The sequence below is a fragment of the Coenobita brevimanus genome, chromosome 71 (assembly GCF_032717465.1).
Source record: "Coenobita brevimanus isolate Jiangsu-jjx chromosome 71, ASM3271746v2, whole genome shotgun sequence".
NCBI lineage: Eukaryota > Metazoa > Arthropoda > Malacostraca > Decapoda > Coenobitidae > Coenobita > Coenobita brevimanus.
Genome location: NC_137024.1, coordinates 30,286,297 through 30,305,650, shown reverse-complemented (window position 1 = coordinate 30,305,650; position 19,354 = coordinate 30,286,297). Strand labels below are relative to the sequence as shown.

Below are 19,354 nucleotides of genomic sequence, written 5' to 3'. Positions count from 1 at the left end.
ACTACATAAAAAGAGAGGCGATACGTAAGGAAATTCAGTTTCCCAAACAGGGCAATAATTGATCAGTGGAATGCACTATCACATGAAAGTGTGTGCCAAACCAAAACAATTCATAAATTTAAGGATATGTATGATAAAAATGGGACAGTATGGGCTTGACTCATTCCTGTAAAGATACAATTAGGTAAGAACACACCGACAGACACCTACCAGTCAACAATGCTTCCGATTTCGTATCATACACGAATCATATTATTATACATGAATGTATTATACACGAATCACGCATGTATCATATAATACACGAAATCAGATGCACTGTTGATGGGTAGGTTACCAGGGCATGAAAATGACACCTTCAGACTTGTGCGCAGTGATTATTCATGACTTAAGCATACTTTATATCCTTTGCAAATAAACCTTTCCCCTGCCCTACCAGCCATCGTGGTCCAGAGAACTACTGGACGCACAATGCCACCATTGAGGACTGGTTTGATGAGTTTGTGGGCCAGGCTAACATCATCAACCGTTTTGGTGGCGTCCGTATGGAGGATCTCTGGGGTAAGTGGCAGATGTAAGTGTGTGTGTAGAGATTGTGATGCTCTGTTGAATATGAAGTTCTGCACTAGACCAATGTAAATAACTCCACTCTTCATGAAGTGTTTAAGTGTGGTTGGAAATGACATTACGGTATGTGTAAGGTGTGAATGTTTGGATTAATACACAACTTTGAGACTGTAATTTGGGCACTCAGGGTGTACAATGAATGAAAACATAATACACAGCAAACCCTCGATATATGCTGAACCAGTATCCGATTAATCACTTATATGATGACAAAGCATTTTTTCGATATACGAAAGAATTTTCACATACAGGATTATGATCCTGTACGAAGCCTTACTGGTCGAGATACAGTCTTTACTTTTGCTTACACTAGACCCTATAGATATAAAGAGCAAAACAACTCCATTTTGGGTCTGGTAGGGAGTACAGTATCACTTCCACAAATGTCAAATGTCATTAAAATAACAAGTAACTGGATATCTTAATTCATTTTACATTTCATGGGCATGGGCATGCTCTCATAAATCTGTCCACTCTGATCATAAAAACATTTGCATAAGCTGTAGTGTTGCTATTATGATTAATTGAAATGGAATGTGTTTTTACAGTACCATTCCATTATGAAAAGAACAAAATTTCCTTTTTTTTTGTCTTCGATTTTTTTTTTTTTATTATACCCGCATGCAGGTCACTGAACACATACGTGCCGGTAAAGTGTGTGTGTAGAGTAAAATTAATAAAGAAGTCAATAACTAAGTCATTATAGAAATCTGATAGGCCTAAGTACATTCCACTGTGGTGGGCACTTAATGAGACTCATATTTTGTCTGCAACCTAGCGGAGGACCCTGACTCGCTCCTGGGCCCCGAAACATATAACTATCACGAATAGTATATATGTCTGGGTAAACTTGTAAGATTTGGTTAAGATCATGGACCATTCAAGCCACTGAAATATTCAATAAAAACTTGCCAGTGGGTTGTAGGTCGTGGCGACCATCATCCACTCACTTGATGCAGTGCCGCCTACATCTTCAGTCACTTTTTTCATTCTCTTTCTGTCTTCCCTCCTCTCTTCCTATTTCTCCCATCTTTCTTGTCGCTTTTTATTACTCTTCTCTCCTTTTCAGGTGGCTTTACAATGAATGACAAGCCTAATGGTTTCCCGTAAGCCAGGAAACCATCTATAACGCTGGGTGGTAACCATATAACCAACCCATATGTGCTCCCTACGTGTCAACAAGTGGGTTGGTGGAGGGCTAGTGAAAAGCCGTCTTGATATACAGGCCTGGGGGAGAGACTGATGATGTCACAGGCGGTGGCCACAAATTCCCACTCCCTTTGCCTCATGCGTACACATATAATATTTGCTTACTTATGTATGGCCATTATTATTTATTTTTGATTATTAGTGGTAATACTAATATTAATTATTTATTACTATGATAAACATTAAAAATTACAGTTCCCGAACTTAAGGCCTAAAACATTGTAATGAATAGATGTGTTCAGATGCAAATTTTATGATATTAGGATACCTGTCTGTGTAAAGATTATTTATCACTGTACAAACTGAAAATAACTGTTTTACTTGCACGGTAAAATAATACACACAAATCCAGGTTGACAACAACGTCGGTGGCCCACCTTTTGTCCACCTGGATTTTGAATAAAACATACTTGAATAAACCCAATATTATGTCCACTTTACTGTTTTTAATGCATCTATTAACATAAAATCTGCATTAATTCCCCGGGAATTTGAAAAATAAGGTATAGGGCCTAAATAACCTACACACACAGGTAAAAAACTGAATTGCTGAAGAAAGCAGAAACAGTACACCAAAGGAAGAAAATATAGACACTACAGTGTATGTATATAATCAACCAACCATCCACCCACTCGATGTAGTGCTGCTGTCGGGTGTCTGCCCTTTCCTCTCCTCCATCCCTCTTTCCTTCCATCCTCTTCTATCTTCCTTTCGTACATTCTTTCCTTGTCCTTCTGCCTATGGGCAACTTTACACTCCCTCTTCTGTCTTTCTTTCCTTCATTCTTTTCTCTTCCTTCTACCTGTGGGTGACTCTACACTGAGTAACAAGCCAAATGGTTTCCTGTACACCAGGAAACCATTTACTACGCTGGGCGGTAACCATATAACCAAATTTTGGCGCCTGGTGGTTTAGTGGGTAATTATTGTGCTCCAATCGGATTGAGCCGGTGAAGGTTTATATCCAAGGAATGGTTGGCGTTGATTGCTCGTGTAATGCCACCCAGGGATGAGTGAGGCTGGTCACTTTCATCTTAAATGTCGGGACCAACTGCCTAGCCCCGGGTTCCTACGCTCCTCATGGGGCAAGGTAGGATTGGATTGGATGATAGATAGATAGATAGATAGATAGAATACTGTATAAGTTAAGCTTCTGACTACAATTGCATTGCATCGCATATATAATGTGCCTTTTTTTCTTAGGCTAGATATAGGTAAATGTAGCTATATATATAATTATATAAGCATATTGCTAGATAACTATATTCCAATCATCGGTAATGTTTTTTTTTTCCTCCTCTCCTTGTTAGGTAAGGTCAGATTAGTTTATTATCCATCTAATAGCTTCTACCATAAAACAGTGCAACAACTTTACCTAACTGTAATGGGGACTAAATTAGTTTTATACAAAATAATGGGTATTAGTTTAGAGACTTGACCAACAGCAATTTTACCGAACTGATACTTGTCATTTAAATAATACGTTTCTTGTATCATATTTTCATTTCTATTTATGCTCTAACCAGCGCAACTCTCTTTTTAAGTCCCTTTCTTCAAACTGTAGGAAACATAAGTATCAATAAAATAGACCCCGGCCTGGCTAAAATTCATATTTAGCTAACAGTTCTTGTCATACCAGATTTAGGCAAAGGCATTACATTTGGCTTTGGGCAGACCCATACACATTTCTTCTTGGCCTAGGCTAGGCCTATGAACATTTTTCCTTGCCTGGGCTTGGCCTATGCACATTTTTCTTGGCATGGGCTAGGCCTATACGTTTCTTCCTGCCTAGACAAGGCCCATAAATATTTTTGCTTGGCCTGAGCTGGGCTTATAAAGGTTTCTTCTTATCCTAGGCTAGGCCTATACTTGTCGCTTCATATCCTTGTTACCTAGATATTTCACTGAATACATAGAAATAAAAGAATAAATCAAGCTACCATTGAGCAGCCTAGGTTATTTTTCATGGAATGAAGGCATCAGTAACTAAATTAACATCTCAATACGACTGTGATCCACCAAAATATATTATGCAGTTATTAAGAACACTGAGAAACTTAGGCCGTGTTGTAATTTCGTTGCCTAACGTATTCACGAAAACTACTTTACTGTAACCTAGAAGATATCCACTGTTGACAGTCTGATACCTCTAATTTCTCATTTAAAATGCTTTCAGTAATAGCAATGATGCTTTTCATACATTCTAGTAAGGCTACACATATTTGTTAACACGTGTATGGCTTACCGTGAACGAAATCCAGATGGGAGAGAGGAAAATTTTGAATTAAGTGAGTTAATAATTTGCTGGCGTGCCTCGCTGTTTATATTGTGGCGGGCGCCGCCGGGCGGGCTGGCGCCTGGCGGAATAATGGCCACCGATTGTGACGTCACAGTCAGATATTGGCGGGAGACCCGGGCCTGTTCAAATCAGGACGGCCCCTCTCCGTAAAACAACTAAAAGACAAACGGCCACCCCTTACGGGATTAATTAAGGCTACAAATAGATAGATAGGTATTTAGGATTACGGCAGCTGTAGTTATACACATACACTCACGGGCTACGGTTGCAGCACTTACAGAGCTTTAATACATATAATGAATGCTAGAGTTGTTAGGTTAGGCTAAATTAGGTTAGGTTAATACCGCTACAAGCTTAAACCGCTAGAATTTAGCGATTATGTTTGGTGGTTTAGGTTAGGTTAAGGCTGCCTTAAGCGTAGTCTGTGAGTGTAGGCTGCGGCTGCCGTAATACTAACCACGGCCTAAAAAATATCACATATGAATGCAAAGTTATACTGTCCCTTTTATGTGCATGCGCGAGTCTCCTCGCATATGTTAAAGGCTTCTATACAGCTCTAGCCGGGCACCATAATTCCGTATGGGGTGGCCGTTTGAGTTAGGCGTTTTACTGGGAGGGGCACTAACCCTCTACCAACCCGCTTGTGACACGTAGGAAACACGTATGGGTTGGTTACATGGCTACCATCTAACATTGTAAGTGGTTTCCTGGCTTACAGGAAACCATTAGGCTTGTCACCCAATGTAAAACCACCAGAAAAGGAAAGAAGAGTAATAAAAAGTAACAGGAAAGATGGGGGAATAAGAACAGACGGCACACACAGAAAAAGAATGATAAACGTGAAGGAAAAAGTAGACAGCACTACATCAAGTGAGGTGATGATGGTCGCCACCACCTACTACCTTTACAAAATATAAGATTTCAAAAAATACATGAACTGTCAGTGCAAAGAAAGATGTTTATAATGAACAATAATCAAGCATTAATAAATAGCCTACAAGTGACCAGCTACAGTGTTCAATAAATCAAGGGAAAGTACAGTACTCGTATTCAGTGCAACGATGTGAAGGACTGTCCTATGAGTAGTCTAAGATCAAAAATCATAAAACCTATACAAATTAAAAGGATCGCTCCTCGTGGTTATGATTTTTCTGAGTAATATTTTAGTACTTTCTGTGATATATGCCATCATTATATCTCAGTCCTGAGTAAAAATAATCCATGACTATTACAAACAAGGTAACCAAGTGGACTGGGGGTGAGACACATAATGGTATTCATTTCATCAGCCATTCAGAAACCTGTAGCACTGTTGTATCTCTTACTATCTACAGGGTCTCTGGCTTACACTATCATCCTCACGCATCTATGGTTATTTGTTTATCCAAAGATGGCATTTGTTCTCATCACTGTCGGGTATGTTAGTGTCAGTGATGAAATAATAGTGTGGTGTCGGTGTTCAAGGAGCAAGTGAAATGCAGTGAAGTGAAATACCAACTAGCTTAGGTGAGATGGAAACTTGTTTTTAGACTTTGTTGGATGGGTGACCCTTGACCAAAAATGTATCTCCTTTGAATCCATGTTATAACTGACTCGATATATACATCATTATGCGATGGATTTTTCAAACACATGTTCATCTTATAACGAGGGCATGCTGACCATTGTATGAACTGTAATGTCAGTGGGATGAAAGAATGTGGAGCATTGTAAACTGCTAGTTACTTTGAAGCCTGCAGTGTACTTACATTACGCAATGTAAGGCTGTTTCAATTAACTGTTATATAATCATATTTTTTAATATGCAGATTGTTGTAACTATACTAGCTTTAATTACTTGCAATTATCTCCCATTTCTTGTGGATTTTACTATGCCGGTATTAGCTAATCACTGCGGCATCTTATGATAAATCAGTTCATCAGGTCTGGCAGTCACCTTCATTGGCCAAAGAAGGTTCTAGATCAGCGATTCTCAATCTTTCCTCTGTCATTTGCCCTTTTGGCTTGACGTATTTAGCCATTTACCCCCTCACCCCCATACAAAAAATGCATAGTCGGCATGAAGAAAAAAAAAAATACTAAAATATTAAGGTCTTTCATGATATAAACTTTGATAAAGGAAGAAACAATCACTATCAAACAAAAGTACCAGAAGCAGTATCAGTAGGAGCACTGCTGATTCATTTTCAGATAAGAAATATTTTCCTTCTGCCATATAATCTTTTTATCCCCAGGGGGTAAATTTACCGGTGGTTGAGAATCACTGTTCTAGATGCATGTGGAAGCAACAGGTTTCCCCCTGTGAAGCTCTGTTCCCACCTGCACGCCCGGCCAGCTTGCCCTGCTCTTCCCCCTCCTTCCCCCTCCCCACATCACTCATCTCACTTCCCCATGCATCTCATTTTCAAAGGAAGGTTCTAGATGGATGTGGAAGTAACCGTTTCCCTGTGAGGCTCAATTCCCATTCCCACATCCAGTCAGCCTGCCCTGTACTCACCCCCTCTCCCCATTTGCACTAATCTTTCTGCCACTCCAATGCATCTCATCCCCGAATGACAAGTATGCATCTCACCTGCAACACCTTTCCTGCATGTCCGTTCCCTGCTCCCTCACTCAGATCCGCAACTGCCATGTAGCGTTCACTTGCTTATAACTTCACAACACCGTGCTTGTACACCACACAATACTGTACAGAAGTGAGTCCTAAGAGAGCAGTTGCCATGTTGTCTTTGAGGCTTCTAGCATTCCTACGCACCAGAGGAATGTGATGACCATTGAAAGAATGGTGAAAGTGTTCGATAGCTGTGCTAAGGGAACATCTAATACTGTGATCTGTTGCAAATCTGACATGAACGAAAATGCAGTGTAGCTCATAAAGAAAAATGAGAAGGCTGTCTGTGGTGAGATGCATGTTAGTGCCCCATTTAGTACCAAGCTTGTAACAATGATGAGAGACAGGGCCCTGGTGCAGATGAAGAATGTGCATTTTATCTCTGGTTGGAGGACCAGGCTCACAAAACTGCTGTGAACGCAAACGTCATATGGAAGAAGGCTAAGTTCCTGTACAAGCATTTTAAGGCACCACCTTGATGCTCTTGTAATGGGGTTTATGAAAGCCCGCATTGCTTAGCACCAAAGTGGGGTATCCTCTCTTTGGCTCATTGGTAAAGTGCGTGCGCATCAAGAGCGAGGGCCTGTGATCGAATCTCGGCCAGGACAGTGTGATTAGTTTAAGTTTCAGTTCGGTTATTACACTTCTAGCACAGCACAGCCCCCCTCCCACCCATCCATGCTGCCAGCCCTGACTCACTGTCAGTAATAGTAGTAGAGTACCCTGGTCTGTCTGGCTAAGCATGCTCATCAACCACAGGCAAGCAGTCACCCCTGCAGGGCCATCCTATTCAATGAATCAATCTTCTACTGCAGTGGACAGTGCCTCACCACAGCGAGGTATGGGAAGGTTTTGTTCCTTGATGGACGCCACATTCGTTTCTCACCCAGTTAACAGGGACACCATGGTAGGCTGCACATCACCTCATTATTTGGTTATACAAATATAGTTACCACCAAGTACTGTAAAACTAAATCGTTTCCTAGTTTACAGGAAACCATTAAGCTTGTCACTCAGTATGGAGTCACCTTAGGAAAACGTAGGTAGCACTACATCAAGTGAGTGGATGATGGTCACCACCAACTACCACTGTCAGTAAGAGATGGTTTGAGAGGTTCATGCAGTGGTTCTTACTTGAAGAACCCAAAAATGATGAGACAGGCAGCTCCAGCAGGAGAGTTCCCAAAGGAGTTGAAAAAGTTAATAGGGGGATTAATCCCCGAACTAGACCTCATCAGATCATATAGCCCTGCTAGGATTACAGGAGAGCGCTACCCCTCCCAGCACGGCAGCCACCGGGCGGGGCGTGAACTCGCAACCTCACGATTACGAGCCCGACACCCTACCACCGAGCTACCACGCTCCCCCCCCCCCAAAAAAAAAAAAAAAAAAGTTAATAAAGGAGGTGAGGTATAGGACTAAGCAGGTGTGAAACTTGCATGATACAGGGCTGCTTCGGGAAAAAATGCCACAGAGAACTTTCATCATGCTGGAAGAACACATGGCACCATGTTTTAAGGCCACAAAAGACTGCTACATCTTGCTTTTGTGTAGCAGTGCAGCAGGGCACTTACACAAAAGCAAGAATTTTCTTCCTGTATTTTGGATGAGCAATAGGAATGCGAGGATCAACAATAACTTGTTTTTGGACCAGTATACACCACTGCTTTCTGCCTGACGTGGAATAATACCTAAAGCAGTTGACTGAGTTTAAGGCCTTGCTTATCCTAGACATCAGGCTACCCAGATTAACTGCAGGTCTTGAACGATGGGGTGAAGTTTATGTTTCTGCCTTCACATACAACATCGTTAATACAGCCCATGGACCAAGGTGTGATTCAGGGATTCAAGGCCATTATGTCAAATACTCCATAACTCATCTGCGTGTGGCCTTGAACAGCAATCCCAACCAGGAGGTGATGTTATATTAGATGAAGTTAAAGTACACCTTTGTGGATTGCCTGACTTTGTGGAAGAAGCAGTGAAGGCCATGAAACCAGAAATGTTATATGCTTTTTGGAAGCTGCTGACCTGAATGTTTGCATAATTGTACTGGTTTCGCACAATATGATATCATTATGGATGCAGTACACAAAGCAATGGCTCTCACACATGAAGATGGTGGTGAAGGGTTCAGGACAAGTAGGAAAGTTATGGAGTTCATCGGTGACCAGAAAACTCAGCTGACAAAGGATGACTTAATGAAGACTGTTCATTTGCAGAAGCTGAGAAAGATGATGCCGAAGAAGGTAGAGCTGAGGGTGAAGAAGAGACATGACCTTGGATAACTTAGGGGTTCATTGTCATGCTCGAGACAATCAAGGAGCTGGCCTGTGACGTGGATCCTTCTATGGTTTGGATCCTCGAGGTCATGCGTGCCTTTGACAGTGCAGCTATGCAGTACTGCAAGATTATGGAGGTTATGAGGTGGAAACAGATAACATCTCATCCTGATGTTCTTCGGTAGCGTTGGTTGAATCCCTAATTCCCCTGACCCAGCTGCTATTTCCTTCACCCCAGCTAAACCACAGTCCACCTCAACTCCACCAGGCAATGTGGATGATCCCTTCCCCTTAGAAGGAGACAATGGAAATGAGACTGAGGTATTGTAGACTCATCATCCCATGGAGTTATCTCATCACTCAGCTGTCACTGGCAACTGCATAGTTAATCATCACTAACATCAACATCGTCATTGTCAACGTCATCATTACCTCCGCTAATGAAGTTGGGAAAGGTTGTGTACTCATCTATGTTTGTCTGTCCACACAATATCTCCAAAAGTTCTCAATGAATTTCAATGAAATTTTGTGGAAGGGTGGGCCATGGGCCAAGAAAAATTTATTGCATTTTGGGCAAATACAGATTCATATCCTATGTATCCCGCACAATATCTCCAAAAGCTCTCCATGAATTTCAATCAAATTTTGTGGAAGACTGGGCCATAGGTCAAGAAACAATTGACTGAATTTAGGGACGGATCCAGATCGTATGTATTCCACAGTATCTCCATGGATCCAGATCAAGATCCTTTTTAATGGCATTGGCGGGAGTATGCGCTCTCTGAGTGCTTTCTGGTTGTTACCGTTACCACAGTCATCTTGCAGAGTAGATCATCGTCAAGCACAAGAGCTCAGGGTGTACAGTGCATGCAATACTCCACCATTACTGTGTTGCTAAACCATCTCAAAACACTCTTAAACTAGTAGATTCTGACATGTGCTGCTTGTTGTGAAGCACTGCAAAATGTTTTTATGCCATCGCATAATCAAATAACAGCTCAGCAGGCCTTTAGACCTAGGAGATAGATCACAAGAATTTGTGGAAATCTGCTTCTCATGGGTGTCCGTACTCCCTAACCCCTCTGAGAAATGAAGGATGATTGTACTTTTAAGTCTGATTTTACGTCTTCATCCGATTACCTTCCCAACCTGCCTAGTTGTCACTGACTGTACTGTATTTTTCCCCGTGCTACAGGAGTGCGTGTGCCATACCTACGTGTGGGATGGAACCGACAATTTATCATGATGCGAGAGTTTGGCTTCATATATGACTCCTCCATGGCTGCTCCCTTCTCCAACCCCCCTCTGTGGCCATACACCCTAGACTACCAGATGCCTCACAAGTGTATGGGCACTGGTCAAAAGTGTCCTTCTCGTTCCTTCCCTGGCATATGGGAGATTGTCCTTAATCAGCTCCAGGCAGGGGTGAGTGCTGGATGGTGAACTGAACATGGACTGAGTAATTTACTGTTTGATATTTCAGATAAAGACCGATAACCAACCAGTGCAACAGAGTGATGATTTTCTTATAATTTCAAACCACCATCAGACAACTTAGAAGACAACAGTCATAGTGAAAAGATTATAATAAGTTTCCATTATAAACTATCCTCTTCAGGACTGACACCTCTAGTATTCAATTCTTTCTACCATCAGACAATTTTATATAGTTATGGAGAGACCCATGATATGAATACTTTGCCCTTATTTCTCATAATGCAATAGACATCTATCAGTTACTGACTCAGTCACACAGAGCAGCCATTCTGCTACAGCTAACATTCAGCTTAATAAGCTAACTTGGGCAAAAGGGTCTTGGTAAAATTTGAAAAATATAAAACTGGGGATTTCACTTAAACATCTTCATTGCTGTAAAGATCGGGGATCAATTACTGCATGTAACTGATTTAAATATCACATACTGTATTAAACCAGCTTCTTGCCAATATTAGTCACCCTGACTCAATGTTGGTAAACTAAGCATTTTCTTTATCACGGCCCAAACATTTAGCATAACCTAAACCAGCCTTACCTAATCTTTTTATGGATCAAACCCAATTATTCTACTTAATAAAGGTAAGTCAGACTAGTCAAAAGCAGCTGGAAGTAATTTAGAAATGTATTCCCTACTGACAATGAAGGGATCATATGGTGCGTGTGGGAAATGTTGTTGTTGTTGATCAACCCCAGCCTGTCTGGCCAAGCAGACCCATCAATCACAGGCAAGCAGTTGCCCCTGCAGGGCAGTCCCTTGCAGTGAACCGATGTTCCTTTGCAACTAACAGCACCTTGCTGCGGCAAGACATGGAGAAAAATGTGTGGAAATTTGGTTCTTGTATGGATGCTCCATTTGCATTTCGCCACCTACAGTCGCGGCGCGCGACTCTGAGGTTGTTATTATGGTGCCCTGGCAACCTACCATTCAAATGTGCGTCTGATTTCGTGTATAACATGAGACGCATGTGATTCGTGTATAATATGTTCGTGTATAATAAATTCGTTCCTAATGTTATGATTCGTGTATAATATGATACGAAATCGGACGCACTTTTGAATGGTAGGTTGTCAGGATACGATAATGACAACCTCAGTCGTGCGCCGCGACTATAGTTAACAGTGACACCATAGTAGGCTCCACGTCACCCTTAAATTTGGTTATGTGGTTACTATCCAGTACTGTAAATGGTTTCTTGGGTTACAGGTAACCATTAGGTTTGTCATTCTGTGTAAAGCCACCTGAAGTGGAAAGAATGGTAACAGAAAGTGACAGGAGGGGGAGCAATAGGAAGAGAGAAGGGTAGACATAGTGACGAAATGAAAATGGGAAGGAAAATCTATTGCTCTATGGTAGAGAAATGCTAACATTTATGATATACACAGACTCAAGCATACTGAAATGACAAGGGTGAGTCAGCTGTGCAATGTCTCTGTGAAGAACATAACAGTGTATGAAGAATAAAGAAGACACTTGGGTAGTGAGTGTTTTGTGAAGTATTGCAATGCATTCAGATAGGCTAAGATGGTTTGTACATTTGGGAAGAATGTGTAAGAGACTGTGAAGCACCGTACAGATCTGAATGTGAAAGAGAACCCCTGCAGGCAGACCAAGGAAAAGTGGAATAACATCCTTTGAAGAAACCTTGAGGTCAGGGGATTTGACAGTGATGCAGCAAGGGAAGTGCTCAGACAAACAGGCATGAAACACTGCCGTCAAAATTTGTGTATGTTAGTTGATTACACTGATGTTCCCTCACTCCCCTTATATCCCTAAATGGGTTGCAAAATAAAAGCAACATCAGCTTGCAACCCACTGGATTCACATTCACATGGGCCTGGGGCCACAACAAGAACCACAATAGCATATACTTTTTCAAGCATTTAGGCACTTCTGATATTAAATAGCTTCTGCATATCAAACTCAACATTTACATCTGATATCAGGAATCACATGTATATCCAAATATGACACTTATCTTACCAAACCCGTCCTAACAACTTTTAAATTTAACTCAACTTTGATTCTCACTTAACGACCTAAACTAGCTTGGACTTTTTTTATGCACAGACCAAACTACTCGTAATCTAACTCTTATCCTAATCCAAAATGCATCTAAGTAATCCTAATGTAAGCTATCCTAACCACCAGGAATACTATTGTGCCATGATGGACCAGTGCCCACCCTCTGCTGACGAGGAGGAGGTGTACCAAATGCTGATGCACAACTTCCGCCGTCACTATAACTCCAATCGTGCACCTCTTGGCCTCTACTTCCACACCATCTGGTTTAAGGTCAAGCACAACATGAAAGGGATGAAGGTATGTGAAATGAGAGGATTGCACAGAAACTGTAGGCATAATGAAGGCAGCAGGCAGGTGAATCAGGTAGCTGGGTATATAACTGCAAATGGTAGGTAGGTAGGTAGGTAGGTGTGGGAGCTAAGTGAGGTAGTGACTGCTGTAAGGTGTGAGGCTAAATAATTGCATGTTACCCCTCTTTATAACATGCAGAAGTCATGAACAGCCTCCAGTCAACCTCTCGGGATGAAACCCATGCACTTGGGAAGTTGTCTTACTTACAGAGGAGTTCAAATCATCACAAAACAGTTACTTAGTACCATACTACTTGTTGGTTAATAATGTCATTGTCTAATAATCAACGGCACCATTTGGAGTGAAGGTCAGATGCTGTGCTTACTGACGAATCTCTACTGCCACCAGAGGCACAGGATAGGTTATAAAATGTTCTTGGCTAGGGTAAAGCTTCAGGCCCCTATACTTCACAAGGGGTAATATGGGACTAGCTGTTATGATTACTGTATTACATATATTTCATGTGTGAGATCATGTGACCATTAAAATTTTATTTTACTGTACTGCCAAATCTTCCTATTACGTAATGTTAAATTAGCCCATCTTGAGAAGCTAGAAATACGAGTATATGCAGTACCATACTGTAATAACCCCTTTAGTACAAGTAATGTGATACCTTTCATTTTATGTTTATTATTTTGGCAACTGTAATAAAGCAGTTACTTTGTGATGGAGATGTCTTGAAGTGAAAAGTTCAGTAACTTAAGGTATGTTATTGCCATGAACCCTCTCGGTATGATTAAGTCTATTTCATTCTGGTTATGATCAGGCAATGACAGTAAACTATATTCAGATTAGGAAATTCCCTTCAGAGTGACAGGGTTGAAAGCAGCATAGCAGTGAACCATTTCTAATCTTCACTGTTATGTCAGCGCTTCCTGGACGAGCTTTCGAAGATGCCTGATGTGTGGATCGTAAATAACCAGGAGGTCATAAAGTGGATGAGAGACCCCACCCCTTCCTCACAGATGAATGCCTTTGAGCCTTGGAAATGTGCTAAACAAGTGAGTCTGTGTTTCCAGTATCATTATAAGATAGTCTTAGAATACCAGACTATAACCTCTAAGTTCTTAATAATACTCTAAGATTAAATTTTTTTGTACCTAAATTTATGTAACAGTAAATATGGCCATAGCTATGTGATGTCAACAAGCTAACCATAGCTCAAGAAGAAGTTACACCACATATGCGCACCCACCTCAAAATGTAGACATAATGCACCCATAGCATTCAGTGGCTTTGAAATGCGACACATTCCTCAGACACATTAGTACTGTATGTGTTAAGTTGGTACCTCAGACTATAAAACAGCCTGTACTGTCCTGTTTTATGTAATGAAAGAGTACTAAAACCACCATGGGTAATATTAACATTATCTTCAAAGGCTAGCCCTTTTGCCACGTTATTTCAGAAAATTGTGAAAAGGGCACAGTACCTTTTTGAAGGCTGTACCTGTATTGCCTTTTTGCATCAACCCAACCTAATAATAACATGTCAGGTATTCATTTCACAACTATATGGAATTAGCACCCTCACCCTTGAGGAAGTAGCTGTTTGTATTCAGTCCATCTCAGAAACATACTAGTAATCTTTATATTATTTTTGGTACCACGAAAATATATATATTTTTTTTTATTTTGGGGAAGACATCTTGTAGAGAAGAGGTTAATGAAGGTTAAATCTGACCTATCTAGTTCAAGTACTCTAGCTTAAGGTAAATAAACTTGTATGAAGATAGCAAGAAAAAATAAAATGACATCATTGGATTCATGATGTTTAAAGCCATTCATTTTTCCCCTAGGTGCCAGCAGAGGACAAGGCGTGTCAGTTGGGTCGTGCTTGCAAACTACGTAATCGGCTGCTGCGTGGCGATCGCTATCTTCATACGTGTTTTGAGTGCCCTGACGTCTACCCCTGGCTCAAGAACGAGTTTGGCATCAACCTGTAGTGACATCAGCTAATGCGTTTCATTATATCATCATAAAAGCTTTTGCCATTATTTATAAGGTCTTGTATAGTACTGTACTGCAGATGACAGCTGAATGAACTAAAAATCAAATCACATCATTTTCATTACATTTTATAGTTTGGTAATTTGTACTGCATATGTTACTTTTATCAGAAATATATCATACTATATAACTTATGTGTTAAGTGTACAAGTACTTTTTGTTATTTGTTGACTTTATTTATATTACTTTGTTGTGCTGTAAATATTTTATGTTTTACATTATATGGATTCTTCAAATCTGTGTTTTGCTTTTGGTAAGATGTGAACCTTGGGATATGTTGTCATAAAATTGATGGACTGCTGATATCTGGTACTTCACGATATTATTGACTGATCACAATTATGCTGTTATTAGATTTCATTTCCACAATGCACAAGTCCTCATTTATGTACATTTTCTTTAACCTGGATATTGTAAAGCTCAGGCTCTAGAAATACGAGAAACTTCATGGTGCACAAATGCTACTTTTAGGTTGTGGATTATTCTGGTCTGTTTTAGTTCTGCAAGACAAAAACTTCATTACATCAAGCATACTGGTATTTGACTTTTGGTAAGATCCCAGTGCCAGTCTTATTCTAACTTCTCCCTGACTAAGCAATGCACAAGGAGTGCTTTTGTTGTTAATTAACCTTCAGTGACATGGTTGATGATGTACATAAGTTGATTCTGGTGTAGGAAGAATTCTTCACAGCAATCTCTGAAGAGATGTTGTAGGCCAAAAAGGTGGGTGGATGTAGTAAATGAGCGTATGACAAAACAAGGTATGGAAGATGACAAAGCTAGCAGGAGGTTAATTTGGTTGCAAGTGTAATATACACTCATCTCTTGGTTATCACGCATGACTGGTACCAAACATGGCACATACAACCTATGGGATTTATCTTAACTCGTACAAAGCACTCCAAGTGCAAACCCAAATTTTTCATTTTATGACATTTCAGACACACTAAACACTGGTAAAGGTGGGTGATAACGAACACTGCAAGTGATCCCTGTAAACAGAGAAGCACTTGACAAAGGTTTGGCAACCCTATTTAGCTTGGCAGTCGACAGAATATCTTAAGATAAAACCCAATTTATAAAATTTTAACAGAAAACAATAATGCCAAAATACAAGATGAACCCTATTTTGTAATACTGTAAGAGAAAAAAAAAGGCAAACTAACAAAATACCTATACATTTCAAAATTGTGGGAAGTAAATAATTATAACAGGAAATCCTCACAGAACGAATTTAAATTTCAAAACAATCGTTCAGGGATATTCAGGAAAAATTTGCAAGGATTAAAACTAGTATGGCAGCAGACAATAATTTTTAGTAACATAAGACTGAAAAGAAAAGGGCTTCAATAACCAACTAAAATAAACCATTATTATTTATTAAATAATTTCTGTCGGAATACTGTTGAGAAGCGGGAAATGCTAGATAGGAATACTGGAAGGCTTAAAGTACTTCTCGTATTTTTCAGTTACAAGTAGTTGCCAGTTAGGCTGCTATTTGTGAGCAGAGGTATTTTGCAAAGTTATAATAATAATAATAATAATATTATTATTATTATTATCATTATTGTTGTTGTTATTATAATCCATCCATCCATCCATCATCCAATCCTATGTCGCCCCATAGAGGAGCGTAGGAACCCGGGGCTAGGCAAGTTGGTCCTGACATTTAAGATGAGTGACCAGCCTCACTCATCCCTGAGTGGCATTACGTGAGCAATAAACCCCAACCACCCCTTGGATATACAGTAAACCTACACCGGCTCAATCAGATTGGAGCACCTTAATTACCCACTAAACTACCAGGCGCCATAATTTGGTTAAGTGGTTACCACCCAGCGTATTAAATGGTTTCCTGGTGTTGAGAAAACCATTTGATTTGTCACTCAGTGTAGAGTCACCCATAGGCATAAGGAAGAAGAGAATGAAGGAAAAAAACACTGAAGAGGAAGAATGGGAGAGGAAACGGAAGACACCGAAAGCAGCACTACATCGAGTGTGGATGGTGAGCATCCCCATCTACCACAATAATAATAATAAAATAATAATAATAATAATAATAATAATAATAATAATAATAATCACAACAACAATAAATAATAATAATCTGTTCTTTATTTCTCGAAAGCGCCAATTCTTTCACTGGGAAATCACTTGCGCTCGACACACACATATACAGTGCTTTTACAATTACAAAAATTGTGTAGAAAAGAGTAAAGTGATGGTAATCGAGAAGGAAGGTGACCCTCAGTGTGATGAAAAGAGAGAGACTGGAACTGATGAGAGAGTTCAAATACCTGGGTACAGTGATAGACAAGAGAGGAAAATATGCAAAAGAAGTGGAAAGTGGAGTGACACATGGAAGGTAGCTGGTGCTACTGTATGAAGAAGCAGAGGCTTATTGCTGCAGCTACGCGAGGCTTGCATGAAGGGATGTTAGTGCCAACTTTAATATATGAATGTGAGACTATGGAGTGGCATGTAAATGAAAAGTCAAGAGTGACAGCAGTGGAGATGGGACTGCTGAGGAATGTATGTGGAGTATAGAGAGTGGACAGGATATGAAATAATGTGATTCATGAAAGATGTGGAGTGAGGAAGTCTGTGGACACCAGAATCGAAAACGGTGTACTGAGACGGTATTGTCATGTGGAGAGAATGGATAACAACAGGGTGGTCTATCTATCTATTGCCAGACGCCTCAATCCCGTTTGGGGTGGCCACAAACAAATCGCCTCCACGTCGCCCTGTCCCCCGCCATTTCACTGCCCTGCTCCCAACTCACACCCCCCTCTCTCATAAACTTCTCCACCCCAACCCTCCATCTCATCCTCGGCCTCCCCCTCCCTCTTCCCCCCTCCACCTCACTCACATACACTCTCTTTGTCAGTCTCTCACCCTCCATCCTCTCCATATGGCCAAACCACCTCAGTGTGTCCCTCATAACGCTTCCTATCACATCCACATCCACAGAGAAGAGGCTTTCTCACAGGCCTGTGACTTGTGTAACCAAGTTCATGGGCCCTACGAGACACTGCGCACAGACACCTCACCAAACACTTCCGAGTTGCTCTCCTTTATTTTCCTTGCACTCACACGAGGATTAAAGTCCACTGCACGTTTTAAAACATTAACAGACCTTAGGGAAGTTTTCCTAGGCCTACCAGACCGCGGTTTCTTTGTGGGAACCTCACCACTGTTTTCCACTCGAAACCGCGCACACCACCTACGCACTGTCGATCGAGCCACACCAACCAATTCACTAATTTCCTTTGTTTGGTGGCCTGTCTCCTTTAGAGCAATGATCTGGGATATGATTTCACTCAACAGTTCACAGGTAGGTGCCATAACAAAGTGGTGAAAGCCAAAGCACTGCGGGACATTCGGTAAAAAAGGGCGCAAAAAGAGAGGGAGACGCGGCGGAGTTCCTCTCTCTCAGGCAGCCCGTGGGCAACTGAGGCGGGAACCAACCAGCGCGTCGGAAGGCCTCAGGCTACAGTGACATCATGCTAGCGCCGCAAAACTTGTGGCTCAATTTTTACTACCAAAAATGGGTGATTCTTTTTTGGCCATAAGTATTGCGTGCCCGGCGGTAGGCGCTCGATGATTTTGACAAGCACTGTATATATATATATATATATATGAAAAAGCTAGCCTATTGAGCTAGGGCACTAATCCCCCTCAAAGTGGACCCCTTCTAACTTGACACACTTAGCTCAGCGTGCTTTCCACTGCCTGAAACATTTTTCACAGTCAGTATCTCCAATTCGAATTCTTCCCGCTCCTTCTAGCACCTTGCCAAAAACCAATACCTTTACCTCATCATACTTCTCTCCACTTTTCAACTCTGATGGCCCTGTAGTTATTTCTTCTACTCATAAAGCAGAACTCTTCACTCTGACTTTCTCTTCCAATTCCACCTTAGACGATTTCGGTGCTGTTCCTGCATCTCTTTCCCCCTTTGACATCCTCATGGCTGACATTAAAATTTCTTCATCTGAAGAATGTTCTGCCATCAATGGCATCAATACTATAGTTGCAGCACACGATTCTGAGGCTGTCATTATCATACCCTGGTAACCTTCCCATCAACAGTGCTTTTGATTTCGTGTATAATATGATACGCATGTGATTTGCGTATAGTATTTTCAACATTGTTCATGTATAATTTATTCGCGTATAATATGATACAAAATCGGATGCACTGCTGACAGGCAGGTTGCCAGGGTATGATAATGACAACCTCAGTCATGCGCCGCGACTATAACAAGGCATATGAACCTGATGGGGTCCCTCCTGTTGTCCTACAGAACTGTGCTTCTGTGCTTACACCCTGCCTAAGTAAGCTCTTTCATCTTTGTCTATCAACTTGCAACTTTCCTTTTTGCTGGAAGTTTGCTCTCATTCAGCCTGTCCCAAATAATGGTGACCATTCCCAGCCCT

At 41.0% G+C, this 19,354-nt stretch overlaps 1 protein-coding gene across 1 annotated transcript in view; it reads left to right on the top strand.

Annotated features, from left to right (window-relative positions):
• The window catches only part of ChLD3 (Chitin and LDLR binding deacetylase 3), a 35,714-nt gene extending 20,867 nt beyond the window's left edge, over nucleotides 1–14,847 (top strand). Inside the window, exons 7-11 of the mRNA XM_080277818.1 lie at nucleotides 440–561; nucleotides 10,224–10,453; nucleotides 12,675–12,845; nucleotides 13,772–13,903; nucleotides 14,701–14,847. Coding sequence (XP_080133944.1) covers nucleotides 440–561; nucleotides 10,224–10,453; nucleotides 12,675–12,845; nucleotides 13,772–13,903; nucleotides 14,701–14,847 — 802 coding nt within the window. The remainder of the gene's footprint in view (nucleotides 1–439; nucleotides 562–10,223; nucleotides 10,454–12,674; nucleotides 12,846–13,771; nucleotides 13,904–14,700) is intronic.
• The last annotated feature ends 4,507 nt before the right edge of the window (nucleotides 14,848–19,354 follow it).